Raw genomic sequence first — 17,042 nt, 5'->3', positions numbered from 1 at the left:
CTTTGGTGTTAAGACACCACATTATCAATTACTTCTCCCAAAACGCTCAATACCATGGACATTTTCTGTTTGAAGGGAAGTAATGTGTTTGCAAAGCGTGCTGTATTTAGTGTCCCAACAGTCCAATAGTCTCTCTGGCACATTGTCCAGATCTTCAGCTATAAAGATGCAGTTACGCAATGGTTTTGGAAAACAGGCAGCCAGGCAAATAGTCCTCATCAGGAAAAAACTGACTGTTCGTACACATACCCATGACAAGGAGGAGCTAGAAACCACCAGCCAAAATGCAAAACTAAAAAGTGATCGCAGACACTTTGGACAGAGTTCCTGGGAAGTAATTAAAAATTGTCAAACCAAATTTAAAATCTGCAATAGTCATCTATGGTGAGCTCTAAAGTAGCCAAAGGTGTTGCAACTGAAGAGGAAAGAAAGTTGGCAAACGCTTCTCACCACAACTTTATGCGCTTGGTTTTAACATAACAGTCTTCAGATTTTTAACTTCAAGTCTACAGCAGGGTTGGCCTCATGCACTGCCAGTCTAGCTATGTCCTCCTTCACAGGACTATTTCTGGGTATCTTATAATGAAAAGTTCCACAGAAAACATGTAGGTAACTCCAACTATCTCAGTCTTTTAAGAGACACAAGAAAAGCTCATCTTTGCACTCTCAGTGCTGACCAAAACCACTAAACTAAATTGAGATGTGCAAAAAAGATCAATCTTGTTTCTTGTTGTCTGATGTCTAGTTTAATCATGCTCCTGCAGTATTTCTGGACATGGAAGCGCAGCAGCAATCACACTCAGTGTGAGCACAGCATTGATACATTGACACATCTCTATTTTGCACATAGAGAAGTAAAGCATGCGCCTCACCAGGACCATGCGAGTCTGTGCTGGGGCAGGACCAAAACTCCCAACCAGGGAGCTTTCATGCAGGTGAACAGAGGGAACCAGCCAGGGACCTTTTGCTTTTGCCACATCGAGGCAGCAACCGCCACTGGCTGCTCCCCTTGCAACACAGGGGACCTGCTTTCCTGTTGCAAAGGGGAAGTGAGGGCTCACTTCTGCCCACTTCCCCTGGTATTTCAGCTGGCTTAGAGGGCAGAACAGCAAAGAACACAGCTGTCTCCTCCTGCTGCTCTCCTCCAGCCTGGTGCTCTCAAGGGAAAAACAGAAAAAGCCTCCTTCAATGGGCTTTAGGGAGAGACAAAGAACAAGGCACTGCTTGCTTTGTCTCCTGAAATATTTAAGCACAGCACAACCTTGTCATCACCCCGTTTTGTGACAGATACCATGTTTCTAGTTGGCATGAGAATTAAAAGCATTCAAATTAATACAAAACTGAGTTTTTAATCAAACCTAATTACTTCTTGTATTATGCACTATGTGAAGAAGTACAGAGATTATAGCCTCCGAGTTCAGATCTCACACTCAATACAAATTCTGCACAAACATGGGCTTCTTGTAAACCTCACTGCTGGGTAAGGGGAAAAAAACAGTAGAACAGAAAGGAAGTTTCAGTTGTAAGATTTTTTTGCCGTACAAAAAGGAATAGAAATGTAGGTTAAATGGAGTTCACAGGAACCTAATCTTTAATTAATCTTTGAAATAAATGTCAGACCTCACACGTACTTTACGGTTAAAACTCAACATTCCTGAAGGGAGCTTTGCCACCTAATCCAACAGGCTCCCCACCTCCTCTTTCTTAAAAAAAGGATCCCACTAAATACACAACCTCATGTAAATTCATTCTCTCAAATCACTGAACAGGAATTAGTCAAAAGGTCTCCTTAAAAAGACATGCCTTAAAAGAACCTCAACATGATCTGTTGTGCTGAGCATCTGGCACAATATAAGATGTGGTGGCAGTTTTGAACGTTCAGTATAGAAGATGAAGAACTGGCGTCATTGGTTTCTGTAACTCTGTATGCATTTATATGAAATGTATTTACATTTACTGTACTGCATGGTTTATAAGAGGAGCAGCAAAGCTGAAGCTTTGAAGAGAGAGGTCTCCAAACCACAGCCCCAACCACACGGCTGTGTTGAGAAAGCTCCAATCTCTCTTATTTCCAGGCCTTCTTAATTATGGACCTGCTGATCTCTCACTAGGATTTCGGTGAATTCAGTGTGTTCCTCTGCACACAACTGCTGCATAAAAGAGACACATCATACTGCACTTCACTCAGCTTTGCCTACACTGCAGATAACTTAATGCTCACGTCAGACCAGTACTTCAAGGATGTGACAGGAAAAATTACAAAATTAGTTTGTATGCTGGGATAACCCACAATCTATTGATCCTCAGTTATAAATGAATTTAATCCAAAGAGCCAATCCTCGCTCTAAAAAATTTGCTCAAAGGCCCTCAATGGTGGAATACTGAAGAATAGAAAAAATCCCAAAACAAAACAAAATCAAAGAAAAACCAAACATCTATTGCTGCCTTCTACTTGAGTGTGAAGCTTAAAGTTAGTAGAAAAAAAGCAACTTTCAAGTTGTAAGTTCATGGTAAGAATGTACGCTAGCTTTAACTGAAATCATAGGTAAAAATAATGTGCAATACAGCCTGCTGAGAACTGTTTCACTGAGAAACTATTGGCCGCCCTACCTTCAGGCCATGGGGAGAACTGAATTAAAGATCTGACAGCAGAGAAGAAACTCCTGAGGGCTGACCTGGCAATTATTCAGTAAAACAGAAACAAGACACACACACACACATATGCACACACTCTCTCCCTTGTTCTATACGCATGCAAGTGGCTGGTCTCGTTTTGAGTTTTGCTGTCTCTCGTTTCCAGGACCCATTTGTTGGCTTATTTGTTTGTGGTTAGAAGTCTCCTGCAGAGAATTCTGCAAGCTAGGGATTTTTACCACACGTTTAACATGTACATGCTTTCTTGCTTGCATATGCTTCCCCCTCACAGCCTCCAAACTAATATCATTTCCCCCGCTTTGTTTTCTTTCATTTTCCAGAACAGTCCAGTTGTTTTAACTATTCTCCTTCAATGCCCTCTATTGCTGTAAATATCTTCTCATGACAGTGGTAAGACAGCTGGTGCCCAGGGTAGGACACTAGTGCGCACCTCATCCCCTTGTCACTTCTTTTCTCCCTGGCATTTCTGATGGTGTTCTCTTAATATATGGTTGGACAATGTGCTCAGCCTACATTTTTTCTATAACAGGTCCTGGTTCATAATCCTTCTGTGGACACCAGAAATACAAAGACAACCTCTGTGTACATTTTCGGTCAGATAAGCAGCCTGGCCTTCCATAAACAGTAAACAGGTGGCTAAATTAGATCAAGACAATGGTAACAGGTTGTGTAAGACCAGGAACATTACCAGCTTTATTAGAGAAGTCAGCAATCGATGGCACACAGGCAGGTTTTGAATACTGCCTCAGCAGCACTGGGATCTGCAGCAACTTCAGAGAGGTCCTTATTTCAGCTCCTGCTAAGACAGCATCTGGGCTCCCTGACCACCACAAGGTGAGAAGCCATCTCTGGCATCCCAGGCCTGTAAGCTGTATTTAGCAACTGTTTGTGTCGTGGTTTGAGCCCAGCCGGTAACTCAGAACCACGCAGCCGCTCGCTCACTCCCCTCCTTCCTCCCCCCGCTCCTGGAGGGATGGGGAGGAGAATTGGAAGAATGTAACTCCCACGGGTTGAGATAAGAGCAGTCCCGCAACTAAGGTATAATACAAAACCACTACTGCTACCACCAGTGATAATAATGATCAGTGAAATAACAAGAGGAGAGAATACAATTGCTCACCACCCGCCGACCGATACCCAGCCCGACCCGAGCAGTAATCTGGGCCTTCCAGGTAACTCCCCCCGGTTTATATACTGGGCATGACGTGCTGTGGTATGGAATACCCCTTTGGCCAGTTTGGGTCAGGTGTCCTGTCTCTGCTTCCTCCCGGCTTCCCCTCCTCCCTGGCAAAGCATGAGACTGAGAAAGTCCTTGGTTGGAATAAACATTACTTAGCAACAACTAAAAACATCGGTGTTATCAGCGTTGTTCCCAGGCTGAAAGTTAAAAACACAGCACTGCACCAGCTACTAAGAAGGAGAAAAATGACTGCTATAGCTGAACCCACGACAGTTTGGAACACTAGAGCACAGCACCTCTAAACTGAGAATTCTCTATGGTGTAGTAAGAGCAGGGTATCTGCTGCCACCACAAGCAAGACATTTTGCTGCTTTCTTGCTCTTGCTTCTGGCACTTTGATTGCTCACGTGTTTTTACTGAAGATACTTACATGGAAATACTTTTACAACTATTTATTTTGGACAAAGTTGTAATGTGTATAGTATCTTAGTACGATATAAGGAAACAGAATTCTAAGGACTCCGAAAAAAATGTTTAGCCAAGTAGTCCATTTATTGAGCTTCTATCAACTAGATTTTGATTAACAGGGGAAAAAAAACCACTAGAGCAACATACGAAAAAAATACTGAAAATAACAAAGTTCCCTTCTTATGGATAAAGTTTTCTGCGGACAAAGTTAGAAGACATAAAACATTCTAGTTGGAAGAACATGCCTCAGGTTTCTTAGAAAAATTTTTGCTGGAGAAACAGTCTCTTAAAAGAAAGAATCTTCATACAGCACTACACTTAGAAACTGAACCATATGCCGAAGGAAAAAAATCTTAGGGAGAAAAGGTTTATATTTACATACAGGACAAATAACACAAAGCATTAGCTGGACATTCACTTACATTTAAAGTTTGTACTATTAGTGTGGGTGAACAGGAGAGATCTGAGTTTTTACATGAAGTTATACTACTGCAGGCTCTAGGTGGACTGCCAAACTGTAGGCATCTTAGTTATATCAGTACAGAACTTGTCCGACAGCACTGGTTTGTACAGATATTATTTTAATAGTGCATATTTCCTTCGAGGCAAGTATTTATATAAATGGACACAGTTTTGCTCTTAGTCTCTCCATTTTTGTTGGAAGAAGACCCACCATCTCCTTACTGAGTTCTAGTTCAGTTTCAATGGCACGGACAGCATCTGGGTACTTCTCACAATAGTCTACCAGAAATGTGTAATATTCCAATGATGTCTGCATATTTTCCAGTTGCTTTTTGCTATCCGAAGTAATAAGCTTACCATATAGTCGTGCAATATGAAATTTAGCCACCATAGCAGGACGAAGAACATCTTCCTTGAGCACTTCAGGAAACACCTTATCTGGGTTTCTCAAAGAATCTAAGAAGAGTTCATAATATTTGATTGCAAACTGAGCCAGAGAATTAATTTTTTTAATTGTGTGGGAGTCTAGCTCCTCTAGCCTGTTACCAATAGCTACCTTTAAATCCATCATCTTATAATAGGTGTCAGCTAGTTCAAACTGAAGCTGCCTACTGATCAACAGATAGTACTGTGGATTCAATTCTGAGCATATAGGCTCCAGCATATCTATTCTACGCTTGTGCATTTTGCAGCGCCTCTCATAGTCTTCTTCAAAGAAAGCAAGTACCTTAAACAAAGCACTGTGATCCTGAACAATTTCAATATGGTCAGTAACATAACCATCAACCTGAAAGAACTCTTTTGCTTCCTGAACATAGTTCTGACCAACTAGGAAGATTTCTCTGGCTTCTTGAAAATCTAAAGGATATACACTGCTCACTTTCTCCTCCATGGCTAAGACAGAGTCACATACATCACTCATCCCAAAAAGGACAGCTTTTTTTCTGCCCTTCTCTTTTTCATCCTCTTCTTTTTTCCTTTGGGCTTTAAGTTCCAATTGCCTGTCTGGATCCAGCTCTCCTATATTATCCTGAAATGACAAAGCATACTAATTAAAAATGCACATGGCGTACGAAGAGAGACTTACACTGAATCATATTATTTATGAGTTACCTTTGAAATATAAGTAAGACAGCAACAAGACAGAAGAGCAGATGCACTGCCATATTAGACTTTCTATTCAGAAAAAAATCATGTAAATTACAGTCTCTATTTTGTAAAATCCTAAAACTTAAAATAACTTAGTGTCCCTACCCTCTGTGACAATACAGCCAAAACAATAAATGTAAAGCCCAAAGGCCCTACTTCTGCAAAGCATTTCAGCACATGCCCAGTTTATATAAAACTTATTTGAATATATAATTCAAATAAATGCTTGAATGAATGAAATGAATGCTTGAATGAATTAAATGCTAGAATGAGAACACCAGCACACAAAACTGTTCCATATTAAGATGATGTTCTTAACTAGCAGCTAAATAAGAAGTGATCTGCCAAATCAAGCTGCAAGAAAATGCAGCAAAGAGGAGGAAAATCTGCCAAGTTGCTGTATAAGCAGTGCGCTGATCACACTACAGAGCTGATCTCCTATCAGTGCTTATTTCTAAGTGCTGCACTGATGTCAAAACATACTGTGAAATGCTACAGTGCAATAAGCCATTGTATCATTCATTGGGCAACTGCTCACCACTTACTACCAACTATGAATTGATTTCTGGTACCAACATCAAAATATACTTTGTTTGCTTTTAAACAGTGACAGCTACAGATTTTTGGTTACCTCAAGTAATTTCTGAGCGCTTTGCAGCAGATTCAGGCAATACTTAATCCAACACCTCGCAATTTCAGCTTTTCTCTGTCGAAGGTCCTGTTGGTCTTGCTCCGTTTCAGCTATTGAATGGACATAAACACATAAAAACTTTTAATAGAACTCAAGCACTCCAGCAAGAAGCTCAAATAGTAGAGGCAAATAATACGTTACTTTTATCTAATTAATTTTTCCCCATGGTTAGACAAAAACATGTTCTCCATGTCAGTTTGTATAGTAATTCTGTAACCTGTCATTCTGGTAGAAACCATATAGATTAACATAAATTCTTCATGAATGAATTCTTAAACAAACAAACAAAAAAGATCATAATGTATGTTTCAGATGACCTTTGATCTTGAAGATGTTTTACTAGAAAAGGTTTTTACGTCTTTTTGTAACAAGAGCAAGAAATCAGGATAATGCATTTTCTGTGATTCAGCTGCCTGTCAATTGTTTCTCAGGGCATCTGTGTTGCAATAGGCCCCAAATTTGCTACAAAAAAGGGAATAAAAGTAAGGAAGACTGCCTTTAATTAATCTACCTGGTACTAGCACAAGAGTTATTAGCTCTACAACTTGAGTATTTTTCTCCCCACTGTCATAAGTAGCAGCATTGCTGATGTCTCAAGATAACATTTTCAGAAACCGAACGGATTTCAGAGAAAACTCATTTCCCAGTCTCTAGGCAGAGGGCAGTGAGTTTGCTAACAATGAAGGGATGCTAACATTCCTGTTCACCAAATAAAAAGCCAACTTTAGACTTAGATCCATTGTGTTCATTATCTTTCATTAGAGCCAATGAAGTTGTTCTTATTATGGAAATAAGAACTGTTGCTAAATTATGAAAAGGCACCTTTACTAAAAACCTCTGTGTTTGTTTATATTCCAATTAACATGATAAAATGAATGTGCTTGAGAGTGGCTAACGCTGACTGTGCATTAACCTTACTATAAGTAAGAACTTTCTGCATAACGATCTTCAAGTCCACAGCCCAGCTCTCTGTACAGTGAAAAGGAAGGGAAAATAGGATGTTTACTCCATTGAAACAAACACAAATATCACTGCTCCTATGTGGTGCAGAAGGAAGTCAAGATAGAAGAAGTTATTTGACTTGACCAAAAATAACACAAGAAATTTATAAAGGACAATTAAAAATAGGACTCTATGACTTCCCATCTTGCACCTGAATTAGACTGTAACTAACTGTATGTTTCTACACACCTACCAAAAACATAACCTCATTTATTGGCTGAAGTATCATATTAATGAACTCTGACAACTGCACAGTCAGGTAGCTATGGAAGCCCATAAACACTGATTCAGAACTACTATTGTAATTTTTGTAATACACTGCTTTCAAACAGCCTAACAGATCCACATAACCAGACTCAACAGCCTTCTTTCACTGAAACTAAAAAGGTTTCGGAAATCATCCTAAAAGTACTTCAATAACAAGACAGGCAACTGCATAGAATTCTGTATTTCTGAGCTAAGAGAAATACTAAAAGCAATCAAATTAATGTACTGTCACTGAACTCCAATTAAATAAAGTTCAGGTATGTCTATTCAGGTTATATTTTAACCTGAAATAACAACATTACTGGATTAAAGAGCTTGTGTTGAAAACGGCTCAAGCCATTTGAAGTTAAATCTGACTTTGAACAGTGAATATATTGGTTATGAATTAACACAGGGGCTACCCTGACTACTTGCTCACTTTCCATAAGTTAAAGCTCTATTGATTTGAAGCTTTCAGTTGCCCAAGACATAGAATGTAAAAGGCTGTGCTGTAGCAAAGCAAAGACTAAGCCCAGAACAGAGGACTGATACAATCATGTAACCACAGGTCCTTAAAACTGTGGTTGGTTTTCTGCAGGTTTCTCTTACTGATCTTCACACTGAACCTCAAAGTTATTCCTTTGCATCAATACTCAAAACAACAAGCAGGGGAGCTACAACTCTAAAAATAACTGCTAATGAAGCTTCAGCATCCAGCAACAAAAGACAATACAAGTACCTTCTGGATTTGGGGTTTTTGAATGCTGAGTTTCCCTCCCTCTTTTAAAAATATTCCCAAGAAACATCTGGTTTAGTTCATTGAATCATTGCCCTCTGATGTCTGAGAAGCAAAGGAAAGCTGCATTTCAGCACATGTACAAGGACAAATGGATGAACAGCAACACTGCCACTACTGAAACAGATACTGGTTTAAAATTTCACTTTTATTCTGGCACGCTTTCTGAAACACCAGCAACAAGCTCTTGAGTTTTTCTCAACTACTCAATAGCCAGTCTTAAGCTGCTGCAGCAGCAGCTCTTTAAAAACATTCCACTTTACTGCTAACTAAAAAGATAAGTTTTGTACATATTGCTAGACTTCATTTTTAAACATTATGTATCATGACTTCACAATATTTTATTCAAAACTTTTATATGAACTTACTGTCTTCAGCAGATGGCACCTGTCCAGCTTGGCTAAAGATGACACTGGCTGCTGCTAAACAGTGTCGGGACTCCATAAAACATTGCTGAGAGAAAAAGAAATGGCAGCATTTACCACTAGTATAAGCAGCCCAAGCACTGCTCTCAGCTTGGATAAATCCTCAGATAGTAAAGATACATGAATACAAGTGAAATCATAGAACCAAGAGGCTCTGGAGTGCTCTCTTCCTGCATACTGGAAGGAGAGAGACAATTTTTCCACATCCACTACCGAATACAGTATTTTCTAACCAACTATTTTCTCTCTACGACAGCTACAATAGCAAGCCTTGCTTTTAGTATTAGACACACATATTGTGAACATTCTCACTGTTCTGATCTATGCACTGTCACTTCCTTGTGGTAAAGGAAGTGATGTCTTGTGGTAAAGATTGTATCATGGGCTGTTAGTCGGAAAGAGCCGGACACACAAGTCAACATTATGAGTCAGATTTAGATTCCTTTACTCATATTTGGCAGTGCATTGTTTAATGATTAGTGCTATCAATGCATCAAAAAGACACGGAAATTACAAGTTACTACTGAAATCAAAATTAACTGGCTTAGGTATGGCAGAAGTCTTTTAAGCATCAGAAAAGAGCATCTGAATAGTCTGGAATAAAGAAATTCCTAAATAATGATGAAGCATTTCGTAACACAGTAGATTATTTAGAGTCAACACAGACTCAAGACAGAAGCAAACAGCTACCATCTCACATACTTTAATGTTCGCATAGGCTCAAACAAGACTTAAGCATGTGCTAAAGTACAAAGGACAATAATTTATAGGAAATATACAATGTGCAATACCTTCACCCTTAGATGTTTTTGGTTTTAAACTCTATTGTAAGAAAACAATATAAGAAACAATTTAAAAGTTATTATAACCTTAAAGTTTTACTTATGAACATCATGTTACATCACTACTGATACTTCGTTAGCTACAGAGCTTTTCTTAAGTCTACACCCCTGCTCATTTTTCCCATTGCCATCATACCACCACAGGAAAGCCACTACGTCCTCTTCAGAAAAAACTAACAGATGTTTCATGTCAGAAGACAATTTGTAGTTTGATAGGAGCACATTTTCAGTTCAACATGGAGTCCTGCCACAAACAGCTGTTTAAAAAATTGTGTTATTTGATAGTTATATTTATGATATAATTACAACAGAAAAACATTAGGTATACTACCTTAGAGAGATAGTACTGTGACAAAGTAGCAGCATTGAGTGCCCATTCTACTGGGTGGTAGCCACAATACTCAAGCTGTCGTTTAAGAGTAGTATGGCAATACTGAGCAGCCTTCTCTATCATCTCCAGGTGTTGGTAGACTTGTGCCAGATAATACAGAGTATGTGTATAGGCTTTTTCAAATCTGGAAAAACAACAGTATCTTTAGATCTCATCTCCCCACCTCTCCTCTCCCCTTTAAATGCATCCTCATAAATTTAAAAAAGTAACAATAATGTAGGTACGCTGCTACACACCCACCTTTTGGATCTTTCTTGGTCTGTAAGTTTTTCTTCTTCTGCCATAAAATGTTCACTAGGATCCAGGGGAGGATTTCCATCCTGCAAGAATACATGATATATTATTTTACTTTCTAACATAGTGCTCCCTCTTCTGGCTGCAGATGATTTATCATTTTTCAATCCCAAATTTAACAAAACTTCACATAACACATCTACGCCTATCTCAATGTCACAACTCTCGAGCAATTCCACAAAACTCAGGAGATCTAGAGAATGAAAGCCACAATTCCACACAGAATTATAAAGTTTTCAGCTTATAGAAGACTTCTGCTTACACACTTTAAAGCAACGCACGCTGTCAGCACCAGAAACATTCAACCTGGATTCCACAGGGCTATAATTGTCTTTATTTTGTACAACATCATAATGACTTTTAAAGCATCAGTGTAATACTAAGCATGCCTTCTAGTGTGAAATATTCGTTTGCCCAACTGCACTAATCAGTTACAAAAAAACATCCTGCAGGAAGTATTGCAAAGAACACTGTGTGCAGACAGAGCTCAGCAGACCTGCTGTAAAGGCTTACTGCTGTGAAATGACTCCCTTTATTCAAAAGCTAGTAAGACTATTTAATCAAATATATGAATGAGACAACAGGCAATGTCTTTGGAGGATGAAGCTGTTAAATCCTGATACAAGACATGACCTACATGCAAGTTATTAATGATGTGAACTACTTCATTCGGCAGTGCTCTTTTTGTTTTTTAAACCATGAGTTCCGTCAGAATCCTTACAGAGACAATTATACATTTTTCACCATTGCTCTGTTAAACCTTGCCTTAAAACAACCGTCAATAAAGTTAGATTCAGCATAACTGGCAAGCCCAAGAGATTAACATCACTTATGGCAAAGTTTTACTAGTCTGTGCTTTGTAATTGTGAATAACTTCAGATGCCAACTCTAAAACATTTTAAATGAAGGTGTCTTTCTAAAAGTGGCTTTTTGCCATTAGACAGTGCATCCCGAAGGATGTTTAACATGTCTGCTAGCAACAGAGCCCAGTTTAGTATGCAACTTTCCTAGCACCTTCCTAACCCTTGTTCTGCTAACAGGCAGGGTATGCCACAAAACAACCACACACTAGCTGTGTAATATGCAGAGTTTATTAAACAAGCACACTAACATTAATCAGGTATATATCTATATATAGTATATAAGTATAATAAAGCAAAACAGATTTTATATATATATCTTATATATATAAAAAAATATACATAAAAGTGCAGAGGAAAATTAGCAATGCATAAAATCATTACTGCACAGACAGAACAAAGATTAAGAAGAAATACATCACCAAATACCACTGAATCATCATCCAGGCCCACACTTCAAGCTGGGAAGCCCCGTTGCAGCCAATGCCAGGAGTCTCAGGTTAATTGGGAGAATTCCTATGCGGTGCATCCACCCATAGGTGAGGCTTCTCCCATGGCCACAAGAGGGTCCTGCTTTTTTACTCTTAGAAAAACAACCAGCTTTATGCCAGATCTCTAACTGTTTACTCGTGGGGCCGTTCAGTTTCTCATGATCTCACTGTTGTCCACACCATGAGCACTGGCCAGGCGCCCCAGTGCGGCCGAGTATGAAGGTCGTAGAACAGCTGCACACCTCTGTTTTCCTACCTCTTCCCGACAATCAGTCATGATGAACATAAACATATATACTCTACCGAATACACTGTGATAAAAACATACTTTGTTAGGTCTCTCAGTCATGAGAGGGAATAAACTCTCAGCTAGGTTCCCATCCATTACAACCCCATTTACTTCTTAGCCCAAGAGAAAGTAAAGTAACATATAAAAAGCAGTCCAGAGAAATACTCTTCAGAAGATAACAGGGACTCAGGCAGAAGCAAGGGTAGAGAATACATTCACCTTATAGGAAAGAAAACATATTCTTATGTTTGTGCTTCTCCCTAAAAAATCATGAATGGATTTGTTTGCTTGTTTTTAATGGAAATGTGACAAATAAAAGTGTGTTTAACCCACCAGAGAGGTATAGATTTTTTTTACATGATCTTTTAATCTTTAGGGTTTTCTGTTTATAACTCATTAGTTTTTAAGATGTGAATTTATAACCCTTTCTTTAGCTAGAAAGGCCTACAACTTTATAAAGACTTCCAAACCTTCTAACAAGATCTGGAGTATATTCTGGCAAGCCTAGAGCTACTCCTGCAAAGAAAGCAGATGACACTGTACCTACAGATTTATCCTCTGATGTCAAGCCTTATTCCTTTAACTACCATTAGGAAGAGCTCCACAAGCCTCCTTTCCAGGAGACTCTGCAAGTCTCCTTTACCAGCGCAAGCTCCTGCTCATAAGGTTTCACACTCTCAGATTTCCACCTAGTGCACTAAACAATCAAACAGCATTTTTAATAGCAAAATGTTGTTACAATGTTACAATAGTTACTTGCCTTGATTTTGCTCTAGTTGTTTTGAGGGGGAAAAACCAACCCCAACCAATTTGTAAGCTAACTAGACCCCAACAATAAACAACTCAATCCATCAGCTCAGGAAATGCCTCCGTCATCAACAGTTTACCAAGGATTCCCAGACAGGAAGGCTTCCTGATAGCCTAAAAATAAGGAACGTTAAGAAAAGTAAATTCAAACTTTTGTAATTTGTGAATTATGAATGTTGACACGGTTGTATAAATCCTAAAGATCCTGCACCACTACAAGGATCTCAAGTCCTCTTTATAAACCAAGTTCATGTAAAACCTGAACTGTAAATTCATGAAACTAAGTTCTATCCAACCTTTACAGCTGTCCTGAGAGACAGATTCTGCTCCTTTAAGGCTTCAAATGTTTTTAGCTCACTCACAAACTGTCCCTGAGGCAAATGAGTGCAGGAACAGCTTTGCAAAAAGCTTAAAAATAGCACAAGAGAGTCTTTGTCAATCCACAACTCAAAAGGCTGTTTAATATGCATGAGAAGTTTAACTGTTTATAAGACTGTCCTCTTGGATACAGAACTAAACCGCTTGCCCCTGTGCAACACTGTGCACAGTCAGAGCAAACCATGCAAATATGTTATCATATTTGGCTTCAACTTTGGATTATCAATTCAACAAGTTTTCAAAAAGGGCCATTATTTTTGAGCACAATTATTTACCTGAGTAAGTCCATTTTGAAATTAGCAAGGGATCCTCCAGATTGCCTCTTTCTGTGCCAGCAGTACAAATCAAATCACTTGTCAGAAGAATCATAGCAGCCAGTATAAAGCCCAGAAACTCAAGTTGCACCATATGGGTTTTTTTCAAAGATTACTAAAACTGTAAGTGGCACATGAAAGTAAAACCTGCCACAATATTAATAATAAATACAGTACCTCTTTCATGTATTGGTTATACAGGGCTTCTGCGGATTCCAGGTAATTTTGCGCAGTTTTAATTTTATCCCTTTCAGACCACAGGATACCTAGGTTGTTCTAAAGGTAAAAAGGAAAAACTCATTATTTTCCCATTACGTTCCATTTACATTACACATTTTCTCCAAACAATTTATCAGTTTTCATCCTTATGTATAGGTATTCTAATACAATGGATTTCAAAAAGCAAAAATCGTGCCCATCCATTTTATCACAAGTTGCTCAAAAGAGGGGATTCTCATACAGCAGCAAATACATACGAAGTCACCTCACAAATTGAACCTTTTCTGTGTTTGCTAAATAAGGACTGGCATGTTCAAACATGACCATTTTCCATGCATCTCATTCACGCAGCTTTTATAACATATACAAACATCATAAAAAGAACAAAGGAACTAGAAATTTGTCATGATTCTGTAGAAAAATTTAATAGAAAAAAGATATGCAAAGAATGAATGCTTGTATATTTTCAACAATGAAAAGACATGAAAAGAATCGTTAAGATGCAAAAACTATGGACTACTGCCTTCAAATTTAAATTACAGCAATGTACATAGTAACATTACTGTATTTGTGAACCCACCTTTTACAAAAAGTACCTCTTATTTTATTAATGAGATGAAGGCATTAACAATCTATGTCTGATGAGCTAATTTAATTCCTAGGCAGTGTTGTTACAAAATGCAACAGGGCTAAAAAGCCACAAAACTTCAAAAGAGTTAGAACATGTAGTTGTGTGCCTGCCCTGTGTCCCTTTTAATTTCATTAATGTTATTATTTTTGGAAGAAAGCACCATATTACATGATGTTTATGAGCAGAAATACTTTGCCCACGGCCAAGCAGCAGAACAGACCAAATTTAATTATGTAGAAACTGTGATGTACAACCTTATGCAGAAGTTCAAAAGTTAGAAGTAGGGCTATAGAAACAGGCCCAGCAGGAAAAAGGAATGCTTCTTTTTTGAAATAGAATTCAGTGCTGTGACAACATACTCTGTCTGTCCTAGAACATGGCAAAGTACAGCCACTGTTGACAATTACTGATTTTATATTAGAATTTTTTTAACTAAACATTCAAGTCTTTAACAGCCCTTGGGGCAAAAGCTGAGGGCATGCTCATTTACCATCACTGCTCTCAGCTACATGCCTGATGAAAGTGCCAGGCAACAGCAGACCTGTTTAGTGTTGGATCACAGCACTTCACATGCATAACAAACTATCCTGCTGTTTCCTAAGGGCCCCAAAACAGGAAAATCCATGCAAACTTTTGTCCAACAGAAAGAAATGCTGCTTTCCATCACACCAGTTCAAAAGCACGGTGAATTTCCTGGCACTCAGCCACAAAAGCAACAACTCCCTAGGAACATACAGTGGGAAGAGGTTATCTTATTTTGACTGGCTTCTCAAGAAACCTCCAATCTTATAATGAGTTACAGATTTATAGCAGCGTAGCCAAATCGTCACACTGAAGGACGATGAGCAGATGTAACCTCGTGAATTCCAGATAATTCAGTTAAATTAACCTATATAAGACAGGTAAGTCACTGTTTAACTGGTGCCTTTCTAGATGAACACACAATCTCTTGACAGTTTTGCAGAGTTTGACAAAGAAGCACTACTGAGCCTTTTCTAATTAGAGCAGTCATTTTTGGCAGACACATCAAGTAACTGCTCTGTTTAAAGTCTAGGTAAATATCTAACTATATACCAGCTGCCATGACGGAGCTGTTGAGCCAATGTCCTTTTGTGAATCTTCATCTGGCAAGATCCAATTTTGTTAACAGTATTACTTTCTTCAGAATAAACTGAATATTACTTCTAGTCTTACAAAACTGTATTTACTGGTCTGGAATAAAATATAACAGATTAAGAGTTAACAGGCAAGGATGAAAAGCAAACAAGTGACAACTTTTAAGAACAATTTACCTTTTCAGGTAAATAGCATAAATAGAAGCATCTCTTAACTTTACTTGGACAACAAAACGACAGATAAGGAATCACAAAGCAAGTTCTGGACATAATGAGGTCAGTTCTTACAAGTTCTGTCTCAGTCTATCCTGAAGAGTACACTGCTTTGTCAACACCCAGTTTCTATTAAGAGAATACACTGTTAGATGCTCTGCGTGCCCAGAAGCATCAGCAGCATAAAACAATAGCATCCCTCCACAGCTGTCACCTGTGAATTCTTCCTTTGAGCAAGAAACAAACGCCAGGGCTGCTGGTGCTGAAACAACCCACACCCTTCAGGAGACTGAAGTGTCACGAATCTCCCTTACCCTGTTTGCAGCCCACTGGAGAGACCACACAGCACGGCCCACAGCCAAGGCACCTGCCTCCGCCAGAGCCCACCGCCTCACACCACCCAAACACCCGCTCCCTGGACACCCCGGACCCTCCAGCCGCAGAGCCGCTCCGCAGGCACCCCCTTCAGCCTTCACAGCCCCAGCCCACCTGGGCCTGTATGTAGAGGGAGACGCAGTCCGGGGAGAGGGGGTGCGGCTCTAGGAGCTGCATGCAGCGCTGCAGGTGCTCCTCGCCGGCCGACAACTCCTCGGTGTCGGTGTGGTTGACACCCAGCTCGTACTCCAGCACGGCCCGCCGCACGGCCAGCAGCCGCGCCTCGTCGCCCTCCTCGGCGGCGCTCAGCAGCTGCTTGACCTCCTGGAGCAGCGCCCGGGCGCTGTACTTGGAGCGGTAGGGGTCGGTCTCCGGGTCCTTGCGCGACTCCACGGTGGAGAGCGTCCGCGCGGTCCGGAACTTCTCGCACACCGCGGCCCACCCGCAGCCCCCCACCGCCGCCATCTTCCCTCTGCTTGCCGCCCAGCGTCACGCGCGCCACCACCTGACGCGCTGCCGGCCAATAACCGCCGCGCTGCAGGGGCGGCCCCGCCCCTTCTCCCGTCCCGCTGTCATGGCGGCCACAGCGCGGGCGGCCCCGCCGGCCCCCGCTCCCGCGGCGTTCCCCACAGCTCCCCCGCGCCGCGGCTGAGGGCGAACGGCTCCGAGCGCCGAACAGCAGCAGACGGCGGCAGGGAGGGTGAGCGCCACAACGGCCACCAGAGCCTGGCTCCCGGGGGACATGCTCG

The 17,042-nt window shown here is 40.3% G+C and overlaps 1 protein-coding gene across 1 annotated transcript; it reads right to left on the bottom strand.

Moving 5' to 3' along the window:
• Nucleotides 1–4,363: 4,363 nt before the first annotated feature.
• Nucleotides 4,364–16,827, bottom strand: KIFBP (kinesin family binding protein). Its single transcript, XM_030486545.1, has 7 exons — nucleotides 16,408–16,827; nucleotides 13,918–14,016; nucleotides 10,548–10,627; nucleotides 10,248–10,431; nucleotides 9,018–9,102; nucleotides 6,546–6,655; nucleotides 4,364–5,795 (listed from the first exon to the last, which is right to left on the bottom strand). The coding sequence occupies exons 1-7, from the start codon at nucleotides 16,756–16,758 to the stop codon at nucleotides 4,917–4,919; spliced, it is 1,788 nt and encodes a 595-aa protein (XP_030342405.1). The 5' UTR covers nucleotides 16,759–16,827; the 3' UTR covers nucleotides 4,364–4,916.
• Nucleotides 16,828–17,042: the final 215 nt, after the last annotated feature.

Source organism: Strigops habroptila, chromosome 5 (genome assembly GCF_004027225.2).
Source record: "Strigops habroptila isolate Jane chromosome 5, bStrHab1.2.pri, whole genome shotgun sequence".
NCBI lineage: Eukaryota > Metazoa > Chordata > Aves > Psittaciformes > Psittacidae > Strigops > Strigops habroptila.
Note: the sequence above shows the minus strand (reverse complement) of the source record. Positions and strands in the feature narration are given on the sequence as shown.